Source organism: Plecotus auritus, assembly GCF_963455305.1.
Source record: "Plecotus auritus genome assembly, chromosome: 2".
Classification (NCBI taxonomy): Eukaryota; Metazoa; Chordata; class Mammalia; order Chiroptera; family Vespertilionidae; genus Plecotus; species Plecotus auritus.
In genome coordinates this window covers 196520914-196543367 of record NC_137771.1, presented here as the reverse complement: position 1 = coordinate 196543367, position 22454 = coordinate 196520914, and the positions used below count along the sequence as shown (strand labels likewise).

The 22454-nt window shown below is 39.1% G+C and overlaps 1 protein-coding gene across 5 annotated transcripts in view; it reads right to left on the bottom strand.

The window, feature by feature from the left end:
- The window catches only part of TNIK (TRAF2 and NCK interacting kinase), a 372736-nt gene that overhangs the window by 39736 nt on the left and 310546 nt on the right, over positions 1–22454 (bottom strand). For 3 of the 5 annotated variants that reach the window (XM_080655707.1, XM_080655709.1, XM_080655711.1), the window contains 6 exons: positions 22077–22316; positions 19620–19726; positions 11158–11321; positions 8723–8820; positions 7652–7675; positions 1959–2143 (listed from right to left, as the gene is read on the bottom strand). In XM_080655707.1, the coding sequence (XP_080511833.1) occupies positions 1959–2143; positions 7652–7675; positions 8723–8820; positions 11158–11321; positions 19620–19726; positions 22077–22316 (818 nt within the window). The remainder of the gene's footprint in view (positions 1–1958; positions 2144–7651; positions 7676–8722; positions 8821–11157; positions 11322–19619; positions 19727–22076; positions 22317–22454) is intronic. The other 2 variants (XM_080655708.1, XM_080655710.1) reach the window with 1 other exon arrangement.

Genomic DNA, 22454 nt, shown 5'->3' with positions numbered 1-22454 from the left:
CCAGATGCCATGCGAGGTGTTAAGAGTAGAGAGAGGAATAAGGCACAGTTTTCATCCTCAGGGACCTAACAGGGACCCAGCATGTGCTAAATATGCCAGTGTGAAGCACTACATGAAACTAAAGGAATACACTCGAGGGACAGTGGCAGCACAGAGGGGGCAGGCTTCACTAGTGTAGGCTGGGCTGTGCGTAGGTGATTTCTAAAGGACTGGAGAGTGCCAGACGGCAAAGTGGAAGTTTAGCATGGTCTATTTGGGCAATCTTAGAAAGGTGGGTGTTTCTGTAGCAGGGGAAGAGATGGATTAATAGCCTTGCAAAATAGGACAGGAAGCTTAAAAACCAAATGCAACTTAACATCCCTTCCAAGGCTGCCTTTGGTTATTCCACCAAATATTGATTTTACCCTGAAATTTTCCATGTATAATTTTGTCTCTTTTTAACTAGAATCTAAGGGTTTGGAAGGCAGAATTCAGGTATGCACTTCTTGAATGTCTCTCAAAGCCCTCAGTATGGTGTCTAATACACAGCGAAAGTTTTACCAACCTTTCAAATTCATTACCTGCCTTCATCCTGATAGTTGTACACTCAGTGCTTAAAGGGAATTCGAAACATCTGTGAGAAGAACTAACGAATGCTGAGTTGATACAAAAACTGAGAAGACCAGCATATTTTGCAGAAATGTTCTGGATTAGTGATTTTGCCTCTTACAACAATTTTATTTGCTGTTAAAAAACACTTTAATGAAATTTGTTTCAAAATGTCATCTTTTTGCATATTTATAGTTGTTAATAACTGGGTAATCAACAGTAAAATAACAAGAATGGATTTTTCTGTGATGGTAATTGGATTTGCCTCTCAGAATTGCTTATATGTGATGATCATTAATCAGTGGAAGACATTCCCTGTGGACTGGCCAGCTCTGTGTCTCCAATCCCTGCTGGAGAGGACAGTAATTTATAGCCTGAAATGGTATCTTCTCTATAGGGAGTGAGTGTGGTGTGATGACTAATCCTAGTAGCTGAGCCAAAGAAATGGAGGTGAATGAGGAGTGAAGTTGGAAAGTCAGCATCACTCTATCAAAGTTACAGAAAACAAGAACAACAGCTCCTATGTTTCTTTGGGGAGGAAATGAGAGATGCATGTGAATGGGACTGTACAAATGCGTTTGTTTGAATTGGGGAAGCAAAGGGGGAAGAGGAGGGATTCTTTCATCATATCTAGTCCCAAGAGAAAAAGAAGTGAGCCTCCACTTCACTGAAAAAGAGAAAAGAGTAAAGGGTATACATACTAAGGGAATTATAGGTAGATATAAATATAGATACAAATATCCAAAAAGAAGACTGCAAAGAGGCTGTCAGAACGTATGTGGTGAAGTCACAGGTCACAGAAAAAAGGATCACATAAATGAGAGAATGAAGACAATGAAATAGAGAAGCTTGATGGACAGATTTAAGTCGGACACTCAGAAGTTTCTTGCAGGATTATCTGATTCCCGATTCTTTTTTGGGATGCTACCCCACACTACCACATGCATTCCTCCTTATTTAGTGGTGATGGAATATGTCTCAGGTTGTTCATTTTAACCCTGAAACGTCATTGCCCATAATTTCACTCTTCCAGTTCCAGGGGGATAGGGACGTGTCAACAGTCTGCCTGGCAATATCATTTGCTCTGGAAATGACAAGAACCAAGAAAGCATCACCAAAGAGACAACTCAGCAACAGTGCCTGGATAGAGAACATACTGTCGCAGAAACGCCATGTATTCTACTAGTAAGTAACTGTGTCTATGAAGAGAGACAGTCATAGATCTATGCTCTAGTGAAAAGACAAATCCCCAACGTCGATTGATCCTGCCAGAGACTCATAAACAATCTTACATTTAATTCATATTTCTCAGCCTTTCATTTTGGAGACCTAGCCCTCCCTGGCCCACATTTAAAAAGCTGTCCTCTTACATCAGTCTGGGTATGTCGCTGACAGCCACCGTCCCGTCATGGGTCTCGCTCTCTCCATCTTCCTCCTCTTCATCACTACTTTCCGACTCCTCACTGGAGGAGGAGTAATCAGTCACTTTCTTCAGCGGGCGGTTTGTTTCTTCAATCCGGAGTTCTCGTAATTCTTTGGCTAATGCCGTCAGATCCTACAAGAGAAAAGTTTGTTCAGCATGTATGAATTTTAGATATGACCAAAGTGACATTTCTCAATAAGTCAGTGATCCAGCATAAGCAACAAGAAAAAAAGCTCTCTAAAAGCTCTCTATAGAATTGTTACAAACATAGTTACTGCATGGAACTAAGAAAACGATGTTTGTAGCATGTAGAAACTAGAAAAGATGAAATAAATTTAAACTTTGTTCAAAACCAATTGCTAGACTGAGATTTTTCAAATCTGAATACAATGGTGTATATATGTGTATATGTATTGTGTGTGTACACATATATACAAACATTGGGTCCTCGTTTTATTTTGGGAAGGTGAAGTTGGTCACCCTCAGGTTAATGGGAAAATGCATGGGATTAGAAATTGTTCCCCAGTGTGGTGGGACTCCTGCCCAAGCCACGGTCATGGCCTTCCCCCTCCTATGATTGCTACTGTACCAAAATCTAGCATCAGTCACAGAACAGAGCAATTCCCAAGATTCCAGCTATAACAATGACTCATCTGGTGTGTCATCATTCCCTGGAGAGCAGAGGCACACATCAAGTAATGGCCCAACCAACCCAAAGCCCAGTGCCACTGACATTTATAGCCACGGAGCTGAATTAATCAAGAAGAACGACACAAAAAAAAAGGAGTTCTCTTCCAGAATTATCTTTTGGTTTAAGTTGCAGTCACCTGGCAGAAACCCTGGCAAGGACTACTGAAATGAATGTGCGAACACCAAAAGGAAGAGATCATTTTTCAGTTTTCCATGAGTATGATGAAACCTCTAGCCTGATGGATGTGATGATGTGGTATTTAATCACCAGGCATATTGCAGGCAGTGTGCTGAATCTCTGACCACCTTTTATTTTACATGCTTTCCGAGCAATGCAGAGGGAAGCAGTTCTGCAAAAGCATGGCGGCTCTAATTTGCATGGGTTAAACTGCCCATGGCATACAGCATGCAAATGAGGAAAAAGCAATTTGACATCAGTCTTACCATTTCTCCCTATATTAGTGACCCATGTGGGAATCAGAACATTCAGTGAGAGACAGGGCATTAGGGAGAAAGAAACTCATTGAAAGATACTAAATCCCAATTTTCTTTTGGCCATATTCTCTCTTTATTTCAATCCAGAAATGTATTTGTCTGATTCACCTGATGTAGGATTATGACAATGTAAATGATCTAAATGACATTTTGATAATCTATTCTAATTTGTTAGAAAAAATGTGATTAATGTGTATAATTAAGTTATAATTTAAGATACTTTTTTTTTAAAAAGAAGACAGCAGAGTGTCATGTTTCCTTATTGTCGCCTATATGTCAAGCATTGGTGAAGACCAGGAAAGGAAACCCTAGGCATTTTATTTGGTCTAGAGTTTAGGAAGTTCAAGTTGTTAAGTGGAGTTGTTTCTTTCTAATTTCATAGAAACCAAAGGGAAAGCAATAATGACTTTTAATTTTGTCCTAAATTTGCTTGAATTGAAGTCTTTGGAAAAGAGAAGCTTTTGAAAATTCAAATTGTGCATTTTTCACCCAAACATGCTCTCTGAGTTTTTACACATGTGCACAGATTAGGTGCATACACACATGGCCTCGGTCTCAGTATCTTTGCCCCATTAATGAAAATGAAAATAGAATTGGTACATATTAAAAGGTGTTTAAATGTAATGTATACCATTAAAGAAGAGGAAAATTATCACACAGAATTTTATACAAATTTATTTCTGGTTTCTTTGGCAATGGGCCAAAATAAGAAAAACTAATATCCGAATTTCACCTTTTTACTTCTTATTTCCTCTTATTTTTCTCTCTTATTTCCTCTTGACAACTGTACAAAATGAAGGGTACGCTATACTTAAGTGCAGTGGGGAAATATCATTTATATATTTGTTAAGGCTATGAATGAAAAAGGATATTATTATCCTCCAAACCACTAAAATAATAACAAATTGGATAAATTTATTTTGTATTTGTCTTCAGCATGTTAGGATCATGCTAAGTCTCATCGAACAATATAACTGGCATTTAAAATGTTACTGGTCGTTAAAAATACATTTTATTATGATTTAAAGAGAGAATATGGTTTAAAATAGTTTGTTTCTAATGTTAATAATTCTGAGTAAAATATAATATTAACTATGATTTACTTAAATAAATAATAAACTTTTCCCATGGGTTGATTTTCCCATCTCTGACATTTCAAAACAAGACAAAGGAGATTAAAAACATATTAGAAGTATTTAGCTGGCCCGAAGTCCATTGATTTAAAAAAACCCTCACTTGTTAAAATGACCTAAACTTTTACAAACACTATATTTAGGAACACTTTAAAGTTCTGAGCTACTTTATAATTTTGCTTTTAATTAGATATTTTTTTGATTCTGCATTATTAAAAACCTATCTTTACTGAAACATTAAAAATAATTGCAAAATCCTTTTAAGTTTAATTGGTAACAGCCTGAAGGGTGAGGCATATATGAAAAGCTATAGGTAACAATGAGTAACTCAAAAGTAATAACTCCAGTTAAAAATAATTTAATCTTCTATTGCCAATAATCTATGTGTTTAGCTGAAGTTTTGTTTCTTATCCATTCTGGAAGAACTTACAGTAGCAAAGTTGTAAGAAACAGACATGATCTAACACTGACACCAGTGGGTTCAGAACCATTTTCATACATTTTACTTTCTGACAATACCAATTTTCTCCACATAATGAGTTTTTGTGATAATTTATTACTTGGCTGTCTCAAGCCTGGAGCTAAAAAGTATTTAAAAAAAGGGGGGGGGGGAGTGCTATTTAGCTTGGAAATATCTGAGAATGTATAACTATAAAAGAAATATGGCAAAATTGTAAGATTTTTTTGATTACAGAGCAAATGTGAAGATAGTTAAGAGGCTCTTACCTAACAGTTTCCTTGATGTAATACTTTTTAGAATCAACTTGATATAATTTATTCCAAAAAGCGTAATTAATCTGATAATTATACTTTACCTAAAATGAAGCTCTTTTAAGAAATAATATAGTTTATTCAAATTTTAGTTCAATTTTTTGAATGATTAAAATAATAGTTAAAGTTTAAAGCTGGTCTTTTCTTTAAATATTAAATAATTTTTTATTGCTCAAGTTTTGTCCAAACTGGATATGCTCTGGAATTTTTCAGATTCCTACATTCTAATGAAAAACTAGTGATAAAGCCAGTGTTTGCTTGCACCATAATCCTCATGCCATATATTTCATTAGGCTAAAGTAAAGCGAATATTCATTTTCAAAGGTTGTGTGAAACAATCACAGACTATGCTGCACAATCTCATATTGCATTAGAGTGTAATGCCAAATTAATGGAAACTCCCCCAGGTGATTTTTTTTTTTTAGAAAAATCACACCATCAAATTAGCAACAAGTTTTCAAAAGAGCTTTAAGACTTTTCATTGCAATTCTGGGTTATCTAAATGTCAATTCAGTCACTAGAGAGAAGCCATATCAAAATCTAGGCATGGAGATGGGGGGAAGGTTTAATTCAAGGTTTCTTAACTGTGGCACTACTGACATTTGGGGTTGGAGGATTCCCTACTGTGGGTTGTTCTCCTGGGCACTGGGGGATGTTTAGTAGCATCTCTGCCCTGCCCACAGATGCCAATAGCACTTCTCCCATTTCCACGTTGTGACAGCCAAAACTGCCTCCAGACTTTGCCAAATGTCACTGAAGTAGAGGGAAGGAAGGAAGGAAGTCACTCCTGATGGAGAACCACTGAGTCAGGCAGAACCAAGTAATCCTGTGTTTTTAGTGGTTCAGATCAGTGATACTCAGGGGGAAGGGTTATCAGAGTTACCTGGAGGGATTTTTTTTTTTTTTTTTAACTACACATGGCCTTAGAGATTTTAGTAAACAGCTCCCAACACCCATCCAATTGCTTATAATTACTTATACCACTGCTGTCCCCTCTCATCTCTGTCCAGTGTGCTAGAATATACCAAAATGAAGCAATTTTTAAAAGCCTAAAGTATCCTGGGTTAACCAGATAAAAATCCATGAGAAACCTTATGACAGCCACCTCCATGCCAATTTCTGGACTCATAAGATTTCCCTTGGATTGTGCACACACACACGCATTCTATTGGTAGCCAGAATATCAGAACATGGTTCTCTTTCTTCAACTCTTTGAGAGAAAACTAGTGATAATCCCTGTCCTTCTCACGATTATGAGGGAAAGGAGCAAGGCTGTGGCACAGAGCAATTTAAAACCTTTCCCTTTTTCCATTCTATAAGTGCCATCTACACATTGTAGACATGTAGAGCCTCATTCTTTTATAAGCAATTATCCTTTAACCATAAAAATTACTTTCTAAATCACTCTGAGTGATGAGGCAGTCATAATGATGAAAAAGTGAGGCTTTTTAGTAAAGATCAGATGCATAGAAACATGCTTCTCCCACCTGCCAAAATAGCCCATACCTCTGGCCCAAACTTTAAAATGAGGATATCCTCTTGGCTTTACATAGTGTTTCATACTTCATAAAATGCTCTCGCACGCAATCATGTGAGCAAGGCAGTGCAGGTATTTTAATCCCCATTTTACAGATGAGAAAACTGTGGCCCAGAGAGATTATAAGACTGGTTGGTCCCAGTCAGTTATGTATTGGGGGAGCTAGAATTTGAATACAGTTTGTTGTCTCTAGAGCCAGTGCTTTTTTCATATTATTTCACAAAAATGGTGCTCAGCAGAGCCACAGCCTTAAAGCCACAATGGTAGTCTTCAGATTCCATGCAGTTAGGAGTCTTTGCAAGGCTTGTCTCTTAAAAAACAAAAAACATACAAAAAAACCCCCCAAAAAACCAAAAACAAAAAAACAACCCTCCAGTAGGCTGTATTCATGCAGGTCTGACAAACAGCAGTAAGGCGGTCATCCTTCTTAGCAAGCTAAGATCGACAAAGCCATATATTTTTCTAATGGAAAAATGTCTCCATGAATAAGGAAATAAAGTCACTTAACTTGCCAGTATTCATTAACTAAAGTTGCTGTTGATGCTGTAGTTAATGTTCCACAAAATTAATCTAACAATACCCAGTAATTCCTTGTTCACAAATCACACACTATAAATTCTGAGTGCCCTAGAATGATGTCTTTTTTCTTTGTTAGTAAAAACACCATACTCTAGCAAGGCTGGCGAGCAAAGACTAAAAGCTCAGGTTTGCTATTGAACGGTACTAGAATAAGAAACTCTGTCAATAACAGATCACTGATGCTTATCTTTAGCCAGACTGCGACATTGGAAAAGTGACATTGTGACTTAGGAGGAAGGGTCTGGAACTTCATAGTGGTGTGTGAGGGCCTTAGCCTGGCTTCTGTGGAAGGGGCTGTTCTCCCAACAAATCACTCCAAATGAGTGAGCTTTCAATCTGTGACCCAGTGGGCCACTTTTCCAGATGTCAGCATCAGAAAATCAATTTCATATTGATATTTTTGTGAAAGCACAACCAAGGAAATATAATACTAACCTCATCTATAGCTTTCTTATAGCTCTGAGATTAAGAGGAACCCAATCCAGAAGAATCCACAGGAAAGGAAAAAGCCAGAAGAAAGGCAGCAGGTTAGACACAAAACAGGAATTGTTAGTACACAACCGATAAATGCAAAAGGGCAAAGAGAACCTCAACCCAGAAGAGTGAAGATTCCCCCTATTATTACTCTCACTACGCTCCCTTACTTTAAAACATTATTAACAGAGTAAACAAAAAAGGCTTCACATTTATTTCATAGAAAAGACTAGAGGCCCAGTGCACGAATTTGTGCATGGGTGGGGTCCCTCGGTCTGGCCAGCAATCGGGGTGGTGGGAGGTTGGCCAGGGGAGGGGCCGTAGAAGGTTGGCTGTGGGAGTGCACTGACCACCAGGGGGCAGCTCCTGCATTGAGCGTCTGCCCCCTGGTGGTCAGTGCACATCATAGCGACCAGTCATTCGGTTGCTTAGGCTTTTATATATATAGATGCTCAGAAAATTTAGGTGGAGAGTAACTCATCCCAAATTAATTTCTAACTTTCAAATTCCAGCCTCCATGCTCTTATTTCTTTCTTTAAGGCCACTAGGGATCTGTTGTGTCACAGCAATGCAGCTAGAATTCATGTTATCAGGCCCCCTGGCAGACTATGCTTATCAGGTTTTGGTCCCAAAAATATAGTCCTAGAGGCATGAAACACAGCAGAAAAACTGTAATATTAACTCATATGGAAAATAATATGGAGAAAGGGCAAGGTTGACAAGGGAAATCCATAGAAAGTGCCCAAATCTTCTTAACTGCTAGTTTCAACACTTTTTGGCCAAATTTGAGTAGAAATTATGGAATAAATGATATGAATTATTTGCTAGTGATCACCAAATCCATAAAGGCAGATAAGCAATCCAATATCTGTTCAGTTCTTTCCTCATCAGGTATGTCTTCCTTCTGGCTGCTTCTGCTTCTTAATCTCAAGATTTTTTGTTTCACAGTCATGAGTGTATCCCCAATTAGTTTATCCTGTGGGTTTTCTGGTGAATTAAAAGTTTAGAACTCTTTGAGAGAAAAGCACTCACAGCTGGTCGACCAGATCGGGTAATGTCCCTGGATTCTTCTGGCTTCACCTTGGAAGGCTCATGGGGGAGCACAGGTGATCCTTCTGACTTGCTGTTGGCTAGAGGAAAACACAGAGAGCCAAGAAAGATAATGACCATCAGAAAGTGCTGGCTCTTAATTAATAAAAATAAACAAACAAACAAACAAAAAAAAGAAAGTGCTGGCTCAAGTTCAGGAGTTCTGTGTGAGTCATCCTTTAGGATTACTCAGCTGACCCATTTGCTAAGGCACATCCTCAAGCAAATCCATGAAAAAACAGTAAATGTTTAGGCAAACTAAAACAAGCAAACACACTAGTGGAAGTTTGCTAGTAATAATAAGAAAAACTAGCATGCATGACCACCACTACCATTTACTGAGCATTAATTGTGTGTCAAGCCTGGTGCTAAATGCTTTGTGTGTCAATGCTTGTTCCAACCCAATGATGTGGCCCATTTTCCTATTTTACAATGGCTTAAGGTCACATTGAAATTATGGACAGAGCTGAGATTCTGTCTGATTTCTCAAAGTCCTAGTCTTAAGATTCAATGTTTGCTTTCTTTTACCACTTACCCACGAGGACAAGTTATTTTGATGAAATTTTGTGGAGAAAAAAATTAGAAACCCATTTTATTTGGTGGAATAGTTTTTAAGTGGATGTGTGAAGAGAGTTGTGTGGGTCCTTTAGGGAAGAAAAAGTGAGGTGGGAGCAGGAAGGAGAGTGTTGATGATAAAGGAGAGGGAACCTAGGATAGAGATGCAGAGCATGGGTCGGGGAGGGCTCCCTGACAGCTATAGAGTGAAGAGCATCCCTTCCGTTTATGAGCTTATAGGTGGAGAAGTAATCTAGGGTTTTTCTAGGGCAGGGACAGAGATACAAGAGCGTGTTTGATCCAGAAGAACTAGGAGCCAAAGGAAAGAAGGTAAGAATTAAACCTGAACCAGATCAGAGAATTTTCTTTAGCATTTACTCTTACTACGGATATTAAGTTATCAACAGAAAAAGGTAAGGGAATTCTCAATTAACTAAATTTATATTTGGATCAAGGCAACACAAGTATACATAGCTGTGGGCTGTGCCACTGACATGAGAAGAATGCATACAAGGGCAGCCACAGGCCAGTCTATAACCCAGTTCAGAGACAGGATTATCACATTTCAAAATGGACACATAGTGACTTTATTTATTTAAAACCTTGAAAAGATTTAGAAGGTAAATAATGATTGTGTCTAGTGAAAAGGCTAAGAAAAGTGTGCTAATATTTATCAAATTGCACTTTAAAAAGTCTTGGTCTTTCTTACTTGGAAGCAAAATTATCTTCTGAAGAAGGTTATTCAGAAAGAATAAATTTAGATTAGCTAGAAACAATGTGCTGTTGTGTATAATTAGCTGGACATACTAATGTCTTTCACAAGCTTCCTCATTAATGGAAACTGAACAATGATGAATGACTTGAATTAAATGGTCAGAGGCTAATTTTACCTCTCCAACAGGAATAACCAGAAGAGTTAAATATCTATTTTAAGTTAAAATTTTATTTCTTCTCAAAAAATATATGTATACTAGAGGCCTGATGCATGAAATTCATGCAAGGGGCTTGGCCTTCACAGCCCCAGCTTCGTCCAGAAGGTTGCCCGGAAGGACATCCAGAAGGATGTCTGGAAGGTCATTTGGCTGTCCAGTCTAATTAGCATATTAGCTTTTATTATTATAGATATATCCTACATTAGTCTTTATTGAATTTCACTTTGAAAAATAACTAGTATTGCCCTAACTGACTTGGCTCAGTGGATAGAGTGTCGGCCTGTGGACTGAAGGGTCCCAGGTTTGATTCCGGTCGAGGGCATGTACCTTGGTTGCAGGCACATCCCCAGTAGGGGGTGTGCAAGAGGCAGCTGATCGATATTTCTCTCTCATCGATGTTTCTAATTATCTATCCCTCTCCCTTCCTCTCTGTAAAAAATCAATAAAATATATTTTTAAAAAAAGAAAAAAAAAGAAAAATAACTAGTATTATGAACTATGGTCAGAATACAAAAAGGGACTATTGGCACAATGGGAAGAGGATACTTAGGGGTACAGGAAACTCAAAGCAGGAAATCAAATGGAAATGAAAATTCAGTGACTGGTAAGTGATTATATTTTCAAATAATACTAATATTCTGCGATCTCCCTGCAAAACATTGGTACCTGCGATTAGAAAGGGTTTAGTCCACACCAGACATCACATAATTGGGGATGGTGGCCCGCTCCTCTAAGGATATTGAGGCTGAGAGCAGTTAAGCGGCTCTTCAGAACCACACAGTGGTGGCCATGCCAGGAGCATATGTCACAGAAGTCAGGAAGTAGCCCACTCCCGCCCATGGCTCTCCTGTCCAGGCCATGTTGTCAGGGAGAGGCAAGGGAAAGCTTTACCTCGAACCCTGGTCCGTTCACTGGACCCTGCTTGCGATCCGGGCTGTGAGCCGCCTTGGGAGCTGGGCTGGGAGCTGGGGGTGCTGGAGCTGGACGAACTGCCACTGCTGGTCCTCTGCAAGGGGCTCTCCAAGATGGGCTCAGTTCTCCTCAGGTCAGGGTTGCTGCAAGGACGGCAGAGCACAGTGACTACCCTCTCAAGACCTTGCCCGTGGTAGACACAAGCATAGACCAGTCCCATCTCAGTGCAGAGGGATAAAGAGAGTGCTTAGGTGACCTTGAACTAAAGGGGTCAATGATAGTCACACCATCCTCTGTGGAACTTCTGGCCAGATCACTATCTAGATGGGATAAACTCTTTTCTCCTTTTTTTTTTTTTTTTTTTTGAGCGTGTGAAAAAGTAACTTTTTTCTTGTGGGGGAGGGGAGTTGAACTCTTGACCCAACTTTTGGGTCATCACACTTTGAGTATTAGCTGTGAAATGATGAATCATCAAAGGAGGCTTTCTTTTAAACCACTTACCCTGTGCTCATTGTAAAAAACTTGAAAAATATTAAAAGATAAAAACAAGGAAACAGCACATGCAATCTCTGAACGAAGAGATACTCAGCTATATTTTACTATTTGGTAGATCATCTTCCAGCCTTTTTTCTTTTTTATATATTGAAGCATACTGTATATTCAGTTTTGCAGCTTGCTTTTTCCCCTCTTAACACTTATGAGTAGCTTCTTATGCTTCCACAAACAATAATGGCTGCATACTGGTCCAGTAAACAGATGCATTAGTTTAACCATTCCTCTATTGTTAGACATTATCATGCTTCCATTACATTGCTGTGACACATAACACTAAAATGGCTATCTACATGCATAAAAATATCCAATCACACCTCCCTTCTCTGGAATTGCAATTCTTAGGTGAAAGGGCATAAACTGGTGTATGTGTGTATGCACATTTGTATGTGAATGTACATAAACATACTAATGGAAATTCAGTGACTGGTAAGTGATTGCATTTCATTGTGAAGCTACTCACAATGCAGTGTTAATGGAAAGGTATTAGAAGTTTTCGCTGCAGTGTATGGGATGGTCCATCACCCCGAATTCTTACCACATGTTATTATGAGCAGTTTGGTAATTTGTAAAACGTTTTGTACCTTGTTTTAATGCAGTTTAAGATACTACTACTGAGATACATTAATTTTTACTCACATTTGTTTGCCATTTATAATTCCTCTTCAGCAAATCACTTAATCAAGTTCTTGGCTTGTATCACTAGTGGTGTATTTGTATTTTTTAACTTCTTGGAGGAAGTCTTTATATACATTGGCTTTTATCAAAGGGAGGTATGTTTTCAAAACAATTAAAGGCTAATTCAAGAACAAATTAGTTTGTTGGCAGGCTACTAGCTCTACCTTTCATAAAATCTTTCTGTATTACTTGTCTTCTTATCTTTCCTGCTTCCCAAATTGTAGTATTTATGCACTCACTCCGTTGGTCTATACCAGGCACTGGGCCAGGCATTTGTGATACATAGTGAACAAGACACAGCCATGTCTTGTGCCAGCTTAGCCAGACACATAGACACAATTTCATCCATGTGTTGCCTATAGTGAGCACAGGGCAACATGGGAGCACAGAGCAGGGCCTCCTAGGCCACTTCCGGTGATCATGGAAACCATGCCAGGAAAAGAGACATCTCAGCAGTGGTGGTGGGAGGCAACTGCTGAGATTTTTATGACTTTGTTTCAAGGTTTCTACAAAGCTCTTCCTTTGTAATTTTTACCTCACAGACTTTTCATTTTTTCTTAATATAATGCTGGGCATAGATAATACAAAGCTCCAATGTTTGCCAACCCACTGCTAAGAGTAGTCACATTGGCCCCCTTCATGTTTCCAATGTCTTCAGTTCCCCAAACAACTTTTTACACCTTTGCTAATGGAGTCATCATAGTGCTGATTTTAGTGCAGTGAGATATCATATGAAAATGTACTTTTATGCTCTCGTTTTGCTCTGCCCATTTCAAGAATATCAATTGCATACCAGGAACTCCGTCCCGTGTTGCTCATCAGATGTTTCACCCATAAATATGAAAAGAATATGTGCCCTCCCTTTGACACACTTGCGGATTAGTCTACCAAAAACCTGGCCACGGAATAAAATCTATATAGCAGCAACTAACCCAGATATCTTTTTGAAAACACAAGAACCTTACTTTGTGGTAATGCATCTGCCAAAAACATTTTGATTGAGTTATAAAAATTCTGAAAAATTGGGTTATTGGAAAACATTGTTGGTGGTCTTAGAAAACATTATATGTAAAAATAAATATATCATAATTTATTAATTTTGATCATATATATGTAAAATATATGACAAAGTTATTTTAGGTTATTATAGCAAAGGGGTTGCTAAATTGACATAACAGCAATATCAACTACCAAAGTGATTATTGGTAAACTTCAGGAAAACTTCTAATTTCTCGATATTTTTATGACACTCCTTTGTATGGTAACTATTTTTGTGAAAATTGTTAGCATCTAATTAACTAAAATAGATTTGGATCCATACTGGAAATACCCTCGACGTAGAGAATACCTCCAATGATAAATGTATAATATTTCTGAAATATTCTGTATTTCAAATTTTTCATATCTCATGTTCTTTAATTTCAAAATAAGGAATTCTTCCCATTGTCCTCATTTACTAAACAGTAGTGATCAGGAATTATTTATGTATTATTAATAAATTCCCAAAGTATTTTTTCTAAAAATTGTGTGACTAACCAACTGTATTGCAGATTGAAGGTGATGGGCATACGAAGGCGTCTTGGAAGTTGCTCTCATTTTGTGGAATGTTAAGGTAGTGTTCTTCGTATTAAAAGAAAATCTACTGAGAGAAGTGTGCCTATGAGCTCTGACTTTTCCCCTGGTGGCTGTGGTGTGGTAGTAGGATCCAGCTATTAGCTCTCGTGTAGCACTCCTTTGATCATGTAACCAAAACCTTTCTATTAAGCACCTACTTTGTGAGACTCATTAGCCTGGTGTGAGAGATGGAAGAGAGCACAGGTCACAGGGCAGTCAAGTTACAACTCAATCCTATGCATGAGTGTGTGCCCTGGAAAAAAATAAAACAAGGCAAAACTCTGCACACTGTGTGTAAAAGTCTGTAAATAGGATTGGAGTTTGGAGAACAATGAATGCCGTCTAGAGCAGGCAAAGTGGTGTCAGGAAAGAGACAGGCTTTGGGCCCTGGAGGGGCGGGCAGGAAGGCTGGGGGAACAGCTGAACAAAGACACAGGGGTTGGGGTTTTCCTAGGGCTTGTTGGTGTAAAGAGGACACAACTTGGGTGGAGCCCCAAAGTCTGTGTTAGGAAGGAAACCCTAGGACAGTGAAGCAATGGCCACAGAGCCTGGCAGAGAACATGGGTCTCCCAGGGCAGGCTTATGACTGAGTGGCCAGGAGAGAGGCAGGCTGACCAGGTAGAATGCTGCTGTCACAGGTGATAACAAGGCATGAGCCAGGGCTGTCCTAGGATAAAAGTGGGACATGGATATTAGCAGAACCAGCTGGGATGAGCGTGCATCTCTGATGGGACTCGGCCTTTTTCTTTGTGAAGCTAATTGGTTCCCATGGGCATGAAATCCGTGACCTGGGCCTCATTAGCACAAGTCCTCCCCACGGCAGCTAGCCTGCATGGGTGCTGATCTTAACAGGGTTGCTATTTTTGCCATTGAAGTCTGAAAAAAGTATTTCGTTTCTATGTAACCACACATAGAAATAGGAAAAACTTTAAAATGCCTTTTCTGTCTTAGTTTTGTGTGAACTATGAGTATTTTGAGGAAACAAAAAGTCATACTGTTCAGATTTTTCTCTTCCTTATTATGTAGAAATAAATGGTCTGGCCTTGGGGCCAAGAGGTCTGAGATAAATGCTCTTAGAGGAGATCAATTTCAGAAGAATTCCATGAGATAATAGATTTCTCTTGTCCACATATTAACTGAACCTACTCAGATTCAAATGTGTAAAAACTTGACAACATTCATATAGCTTTCTTTAAATGCTAACTTTTAGTTCAGATATTTGCCATCCCACAGACAATGCTGCTTTGTCTATGAAACATACAGTAAAATGAAAAATGTGGCAATTTTTCCACTTACTTAAATCATATAAAAAGTCAAAACATAAAATTAGGATTACAAAGTGATTTCTTGGCCCAAACACTTGGGCCAAGTCTATAATTAACTGGCTGGCTGCCAAAATTCACTTTACTGTGTTCTTTGATGACACAGCCAACGCGGATAAAAGAGTCATAAGAAGACAGATTTGGGATGGGACAGAGAATTATTTTTTTGAAATTAAGCATTTAGTTATTGAGTTTTACTGGGAGTTTCAGGCTTCATTTAAATCTTTTCATATTCAGAATGTACTTATCTGATCAAATTTTAATTTGCTTTAAGAGAACACATGAATCAAAGTTAACTATTCAAGTCCCTGGAATTTTTTTTAAATATTTTTTTTTAATGAGCAAATCAAATCTTGATTTAAACTTAACTCATCCCCTTGACAACATAAGGCATTTGAGAGTCCACAGGGCATCTGAGAACATCCCTTTGAACTAGCAGCCTGCGCAAGGCCCATCTGCACACACTGAAGAAGGAAGGGCAGGGAATAGTGGAGGGGTCACGGTGTTTTCACCCAGACTAACAATCCAGGAAGGAAATAGATAAAAGCACATGATGATACTAGTTCCAGCTTGAGTAGAGAAATTTTGGGGGTATACATGGGTCCCATGGGACAAAGCTTTTAAATGGTAGTGAAAATCAGAAGATGAGGATCAATAACCATAAGATGAAGATGAGCTGTTAACAGACTCACTAAATCATACAGCAAGAAAGGTGGAGGCAAAACAGTGCCCTGTCGGTCCACAGGTCATGAGACCCGTTCTCTTGGGAAAACGAGGCAGCAATGACAGCTGCGTTCACTACTGGAAGATTAGCATGGCGTGGTGCCTGAGTGAGGACTTGGGTGCAACACTACCAGCTTTCAAATGTTGGCTCTATCACTTACTAATTTTGTCACCTTGGGTAATTTAGTTGTGTTCATGTCAGTTTCTGCATCTATAAAATGGAGTTGATTATAGTCACTACTTCAAAGAGCTATCATATGGCTTAAATTAGTTAACATCTCTAATGCACATGGACACTGAACAGAACTGTGCATTGATAGGTGTTCCAGAGTGTTTAAGGAAATAAATATTAAATTGCCCCAAACCAAGCAGAAGGCAGGGATCCACAGGGGTGGCCCAATAACATTTTCTTGACTGACACCAGCACAGATGTACCTCCTCCATACGGTATCTATTTAAAAACCTGTGTTCAATAGGGCTCTTTGATTTGGAGTGGCATGTGCAGACAGTGGGAGAGTGACAACAACAGGAAGATTTTTCTGGGATAAGGAAGGCCATTGAAACAGTAAACTTCTGATTTTCCCCTCATGTTACAGGTACATGCTTGCATATGCCAATTTAACTCAAGAGTCTTCTATTCGGGATGCTAAGTAGTTTATTGATTAAAACATATGACTATATAGTGTCTTGCACCCAGTAACTGGAGTTCATTAGTACTGGATTTAGGAGGGGAAAACTGTACTTCTTAAGCATTAGGCTTTGCCTTTCTTTCTTCACTGTTTAGCCCAAGAGTGGCTTATTTCTCAATCACTTTACAATATACACAGGTAGGACTGCTCTCCTTTTGGTTCTTCTCCAACTGGTGACTTGGGGACTCAGAAATAGAATTTTGCCCCTAATAATACCTGTAGCATGAAAGAGCAGCAGGTATATTATATCTTCTGACCCATGGGCCCATGAGTCAGGCAGCCTTGGTTGAGTCACTGGGTCCCAAGGCAACACACAGCGTTGCATACAGCGGATCCTCAATAAACATTTGCTAAATTTAGCCAATGAAATAAAAATATTGATAACAAAACATCCTGAACCTGTCCCTTATTACATGTGTAATCTTTCTTGGGAATCATTCTAAATGTGCTAATTTTCTAGTCTCCTTTAAGAGCCATTTCAAGGAAAAGGCTAGGAGGACATAAAGGAATATTGACCCAGTACAAGAAGTGTAGCTTAGCAGCATGGTAAAAGATGAATTATTTAAAAGCTACCTTTTTAATGGCTTTGTGGGTGGGCAGCTGTCTGACAAATGCTACAAAAAGAACTCTGAAGACCTCATTCAGGCCATCAGAAAGCAGGAGAGTCTCTGTATTACAGTAATGGCCCTCAGTGAATCACATCTCCCAGTGTCCATGCACGTGTACTCCTTTATGCATTAACTCAAGGCCTGACCATGTGAACCTGTGGAGGCCATCAGCAAGATGATGCAAGAAAAGTGTTGAAAAGCACTTGTGCACTGGACACAGTAAAGAAGCCCAGGATGAAGGACCACATGGAGGTGCAGCTGACAACCCACCAGCTCAGTGCTGCTGCATGAGTGAGTTCAAGTGAGACCAACAGAACTTTGCAAACCCATAGAATCGTGAGAAATAATAAATTGTTATTATTTCAGGCCACCAAGTTTTAGAGTGCTTTGTTATGCAGCAAAAATGAACTAAAGCTATCTCTATCACAATAAAGAAAACACATCCTCAAGTTTTTAAAAACGCAATGTAATCCAGAGTTGCAAAGTCTGATTCAGACCTTAAATGTTGGTCACTTGGAGACACGTGATAGCTAGAAGAAGGTGCGTTGTAGGACTGTTCCAGGTGGCAAAGATGGGGATTTTCCATCCTCCCTGTCCTCCATAGACCCTCTGACTTTCAATGTAGGTAAGTGATTTTTACCTCTTAGTTCACTCCTTTCCTACCTCCTGACAAAGCCTGCATTCTTTGCACAAAGTACAATATTTAAGTGGTTCCGAGGGAAAAGTGCATGTTTTGCAAGTCACTGACCATCAAATGTCAACCGTCTTAGGCCCTGACATTATTAAAATAACACTTCAGGGGGAACAAAGAGCTGCTTTTAATTTGACTATATGACAATAGTTCCCTTTCTTTTTGGCTGATAGAAGGAAAAATACTTAAAAGTTGAAATGATGCTTGATTTACAGCAACTACAATTCTAAGCAACTTATCAGTGAACAGAGCCTCAGGGCAGAGTTCAAAGGAGAAGTAGCAGTGACAAGTGGGGCTTCAAGCTGCTTGAAGGGGGTGACTGAGGAAGTTCAGGCGGCTCTTTGGTCACAGGGCAGCCCAGTGTTCCTCAGCTCTGCTTACAGCAACACTCGCTCAGCATGGATCTGACAAATCACTGGACAAAAATGGCTCATTCAGAGCTTCCTGCTATTGGTAACCACTCAGAGTGGATTAGCTTCTTTGCCCTAAAGGGATTCATGTACTTAGTACAGTTCCATCTTATTTTGGACTAACCCCTTCCTAAGGCTCTTCATGTGAAGAGGGAGATTAAAGCTTTATGATCAAAAGCATTCCATATTTTAAAGATCTATGCAAATAATCATAACCTTCATGCCTAGTCTCTCTCATTAGCAAGGGAGAGAGTCCTTCTCTTATTATGAGCAAAATAAAGAAGAATAAAACAGGCTGTCCAAGCTCATCCTTTTTATAGTCTCAGCAGAGGCCTTTTGCTATTTCAGTTGGTTCTAAAAAGGGGAGTTTTCATGATGAAAACTCTGAGGGAAGCTTGAGGAGCTGTAGCAGCCAACAGCATCTGTTACCACATAAAATCTGCTCCCATCCTGTAAAGTTGCTGTTTACTTTCCAGCTTCTCTCAAGATCTCTGCACCAACCGGTAGGTGGATGCAACTTCTTGTCTGCAGGATTGTACATGGTTGATGGAAAATTCTCGGAGAGTACAGAGTCTCAGTGGAAGCCTGACTGCATTTCAGTGACCCTCCATAATCAAGAGGGGAGTTCCTCCTATGGGCCGGTCCCTGTGTAATTTGCCAAGCGAGGGAAGCTCTGCAGCTGGTCACCAATGCATTTCTTTGGCAATTACTTTCTAATGTCTCAATGGTCCTCAGGGCACATTTCTGGACCTGATGCTAAGAATCCCCTCAAACTAGTCCATTTTCTTCTGTTGATTCCATGAAATGGTCTCTCAAGGGATGGTTTATGATACTACAACCAGGCCTATCCTTGCAATTTTACTCCAGAAATTTTAAAACTGTCAGGGAAGGTACACCTGACTGGCTTCTGGGTTGCCTCATTCATTCATTGATTCATTCACTCATTCATTCATGAGCTCCCACTGCACACTGATGTCTGGGAAAAGCTACTGAAGAAATAGAAGGCCTGTGCTTTGTCCCACCAAAGAGTACAGTCCAGACGGCCAGTCAATATGCCTCTGACATGAAAAAGGACAAAGACATTTTTTAGAAGAGCAATAATGACGACGACGGTGGGGGCTTCTTCCTTCACCTGAACTGTCTTTCCCCTTTACCTTGCTCTGATGGGCTGAGATCCTAGTCTGGGTCCAAGAGCACTACCATTTCCAGGAGAGTTCTTTCTGGCTAACGCTGGGGATATAGAAGTTGTTCTTTGAGGCACCTGAAAGAAAAGCAGAATTCAGAAATATTTTCCATAAAATAGCTTCCATAAGTGATGGCCTGAAAAAAGATTTGCCAGGAGTTACAGCAATGATCAGAAACAGGGAAGAAACATCTTTCATTTCTGAAAGAACGATTGAATTCCCTAAATAACATCAAACAAAAGGCATTGAGGCATATTCAGCAACCATTAAGGAATATGGTCCTGAATTTTAAAACCAAATTTAAAAACAGATCATGCTCATTATTTTCATTCATTGAGTTCCCTTTTCTGTGTGAAAGAGTGGTGGATGCCAAAAATTTATTTAGGGTACCATGAACTCACCTGATCACTGGAAATTGCATCAGTTGAGAGCCATCCAGATAAATTGAGTTTCATTTTAGGCTCACATCACAACTAATAAACAGTAAGGTAATTATGAAATCTGGTGAGAAACTAGGGTATCAGGCTAGAACTTGGGACATAAGCCACATGTCAGTGAGCTCAGAGAAACTATTGCAATAGATCTTGCATGTTTTCAGTTCCTCATCAACTTACAATTACTAATTAAAAACAACACCCCAAACACAGCTTTAAAAGGTCAATCTGCAAATATAATAGAAAACAGGATTAACACTGAAAATACTGGAAGGGTCTTCAAAAAGACTGAGTACCAATCGCACTGCGAGGTACATTAGGAAAATGTATGTATCATCAGTTAACCTGGCAAGGACCTAAGGTAGAATTCAAGTGTACCTTCTTTTATGAAACATTTTTTAATGAAATCAAATATGGTAACTGTATTTAAGGAGTCCAACCTGAGGGGAGAATAGAGAGAAAACTTACTTAACTTACTTATGAAAGTGACCAGGAAATGAAAATGTTGATGTCCCGTGACAGCTAATTGGGTTAAACATTCATCAGGTACTTCAATTTTTCTTCATTTTTTTTTTGGAGGAGGAGAGGGTCTCTTTTAGTGTTTTGTACTAGATATTTTAAGATTATCAATAAATTAAGTGATATTGACATTAATATAAATTTTGTTGGTTATTAGAATATATTTTAAGATAAAGACCTAAAAAGACGAGTCAGTGACATGAAGCAAAATGACCCAATCAGTGCTCCCATCTGCTCAAATTAAAAAGGAAGACTTCTACTGTCTTCCTTTATTGTTTTGTAAGCTTAAATAGTTGTAGAGAAGAAAGAGTCTAATGAACAATTAAAACCTGAAATGTTTGTATTGATCTAAATTTTTCTCCCAGAGTTTACAAACGTGTGCCTGCATGCTTTTACAGAATGGACCGATAACCTCCATTCTCAGTTTCCCCAGATCTTGTGTCTGCTCCTCCATCCATCTGTTTTCCATATTGAACTTGGCTCTCACAAGAACCTTTTTTTATAGCACCTCTGCTTCCACAAGAGGAGAACACCATTATTCATTTTCAAAACAATGGATATCCTCTTATAATACCCTTTTGAGGAAAAATGTTTGGAAATCATGTGGTATTATCTATTTTTATTATTGTTTTATTTTTTTTTCTGGAATCAAAAATGGCACTGGTCACTGGAAATTGTGCAACATCCCATTTGTCATAGCTCTTATGCTGAGTTCAGAAGAAAGGGGAATCCTGAACCAGAGAGAATCTGATGCAAAAATTTATCCACTATTTTTAAATACTTCCAGGTTCTCTGCAGTGAGATGCATGGTCACATGGGCAATTTTTGGGATGAGTAATAATTTTTGTAGGCAAAAACAAAACATAAGAAACCAAACCCAGGACTGTGCAGTGTGGGGTGATGGTCATTTTACCCTGGAGTTTTATCCTCAGTAATAAGTCAAACTTGGAATTAAATGATGACCTGGCCTACAAGAAGCTTTCCATAAATGTGACTAACGAAAATATTATAGGAGTAATAATATTTTCTGAACACCTGAAATCTGGTTTCACTTTGTATTGTTAAAAATAGGAATAAATGAATTTTCTACTTTTTATCTGTAAATTTTTAATTTGTCTAAATATAGATTTGGTCACCAATAAAAATATCCATTATTATTTTCTTAATGTGGACAGTGAAACAGCAGTTTGAAATGTTTGGGGTTGAAAGTTCTAATTCTGGATAGAGGATATATACTTCCAAGTCATCCGATCAACCTGAGCCTCTGTCTCTTTGGCGAAAACAGAGGTCAGAAATGATAAACGACAATCCAATTCATAACTTGGGAATCAGGAGGGACCAAAACAGACGTGACAAGAGACAGTGCTTTGGCATAATGTCCATTACTATGAAAGGTCTGGAATAGGGGTAATCATCACCATCAACGATAATGACGATGATGGTGAGGGCAATGAGAACACCCCAGTGATGTTACCTTTGGTGGAATGTCTTCTTCCTGTCGTAACCAAGAGCTTCGGTCAAACTTCTCAATGCGAGTGGGGAGAGGAGGGTTTTCCGAGGTGGGATCCGAGTTCTGGCGTGGCATCTCAACGCGGTGCGAGGTCACATTCAGAGCCTCCTGAAACCCGGAGAGGCCCTTGGTGGGCTGCTCATGCACTGACTGGGAGGCGGTCAAGGCAGGTCCCTGGGATTTTACAGCTACCAGATGTGGGATCTAAGCATCAAACCAACATCAGAGCATGATTATTAGGAGAAAGAACAGATCAGCTAGTAAGTACCTCACTTAGTGAGAGAGAAAATAAAGTTGTAAGGGCACAAGGGTTGGTGTACATAAAGCCCATCACAGCTATCT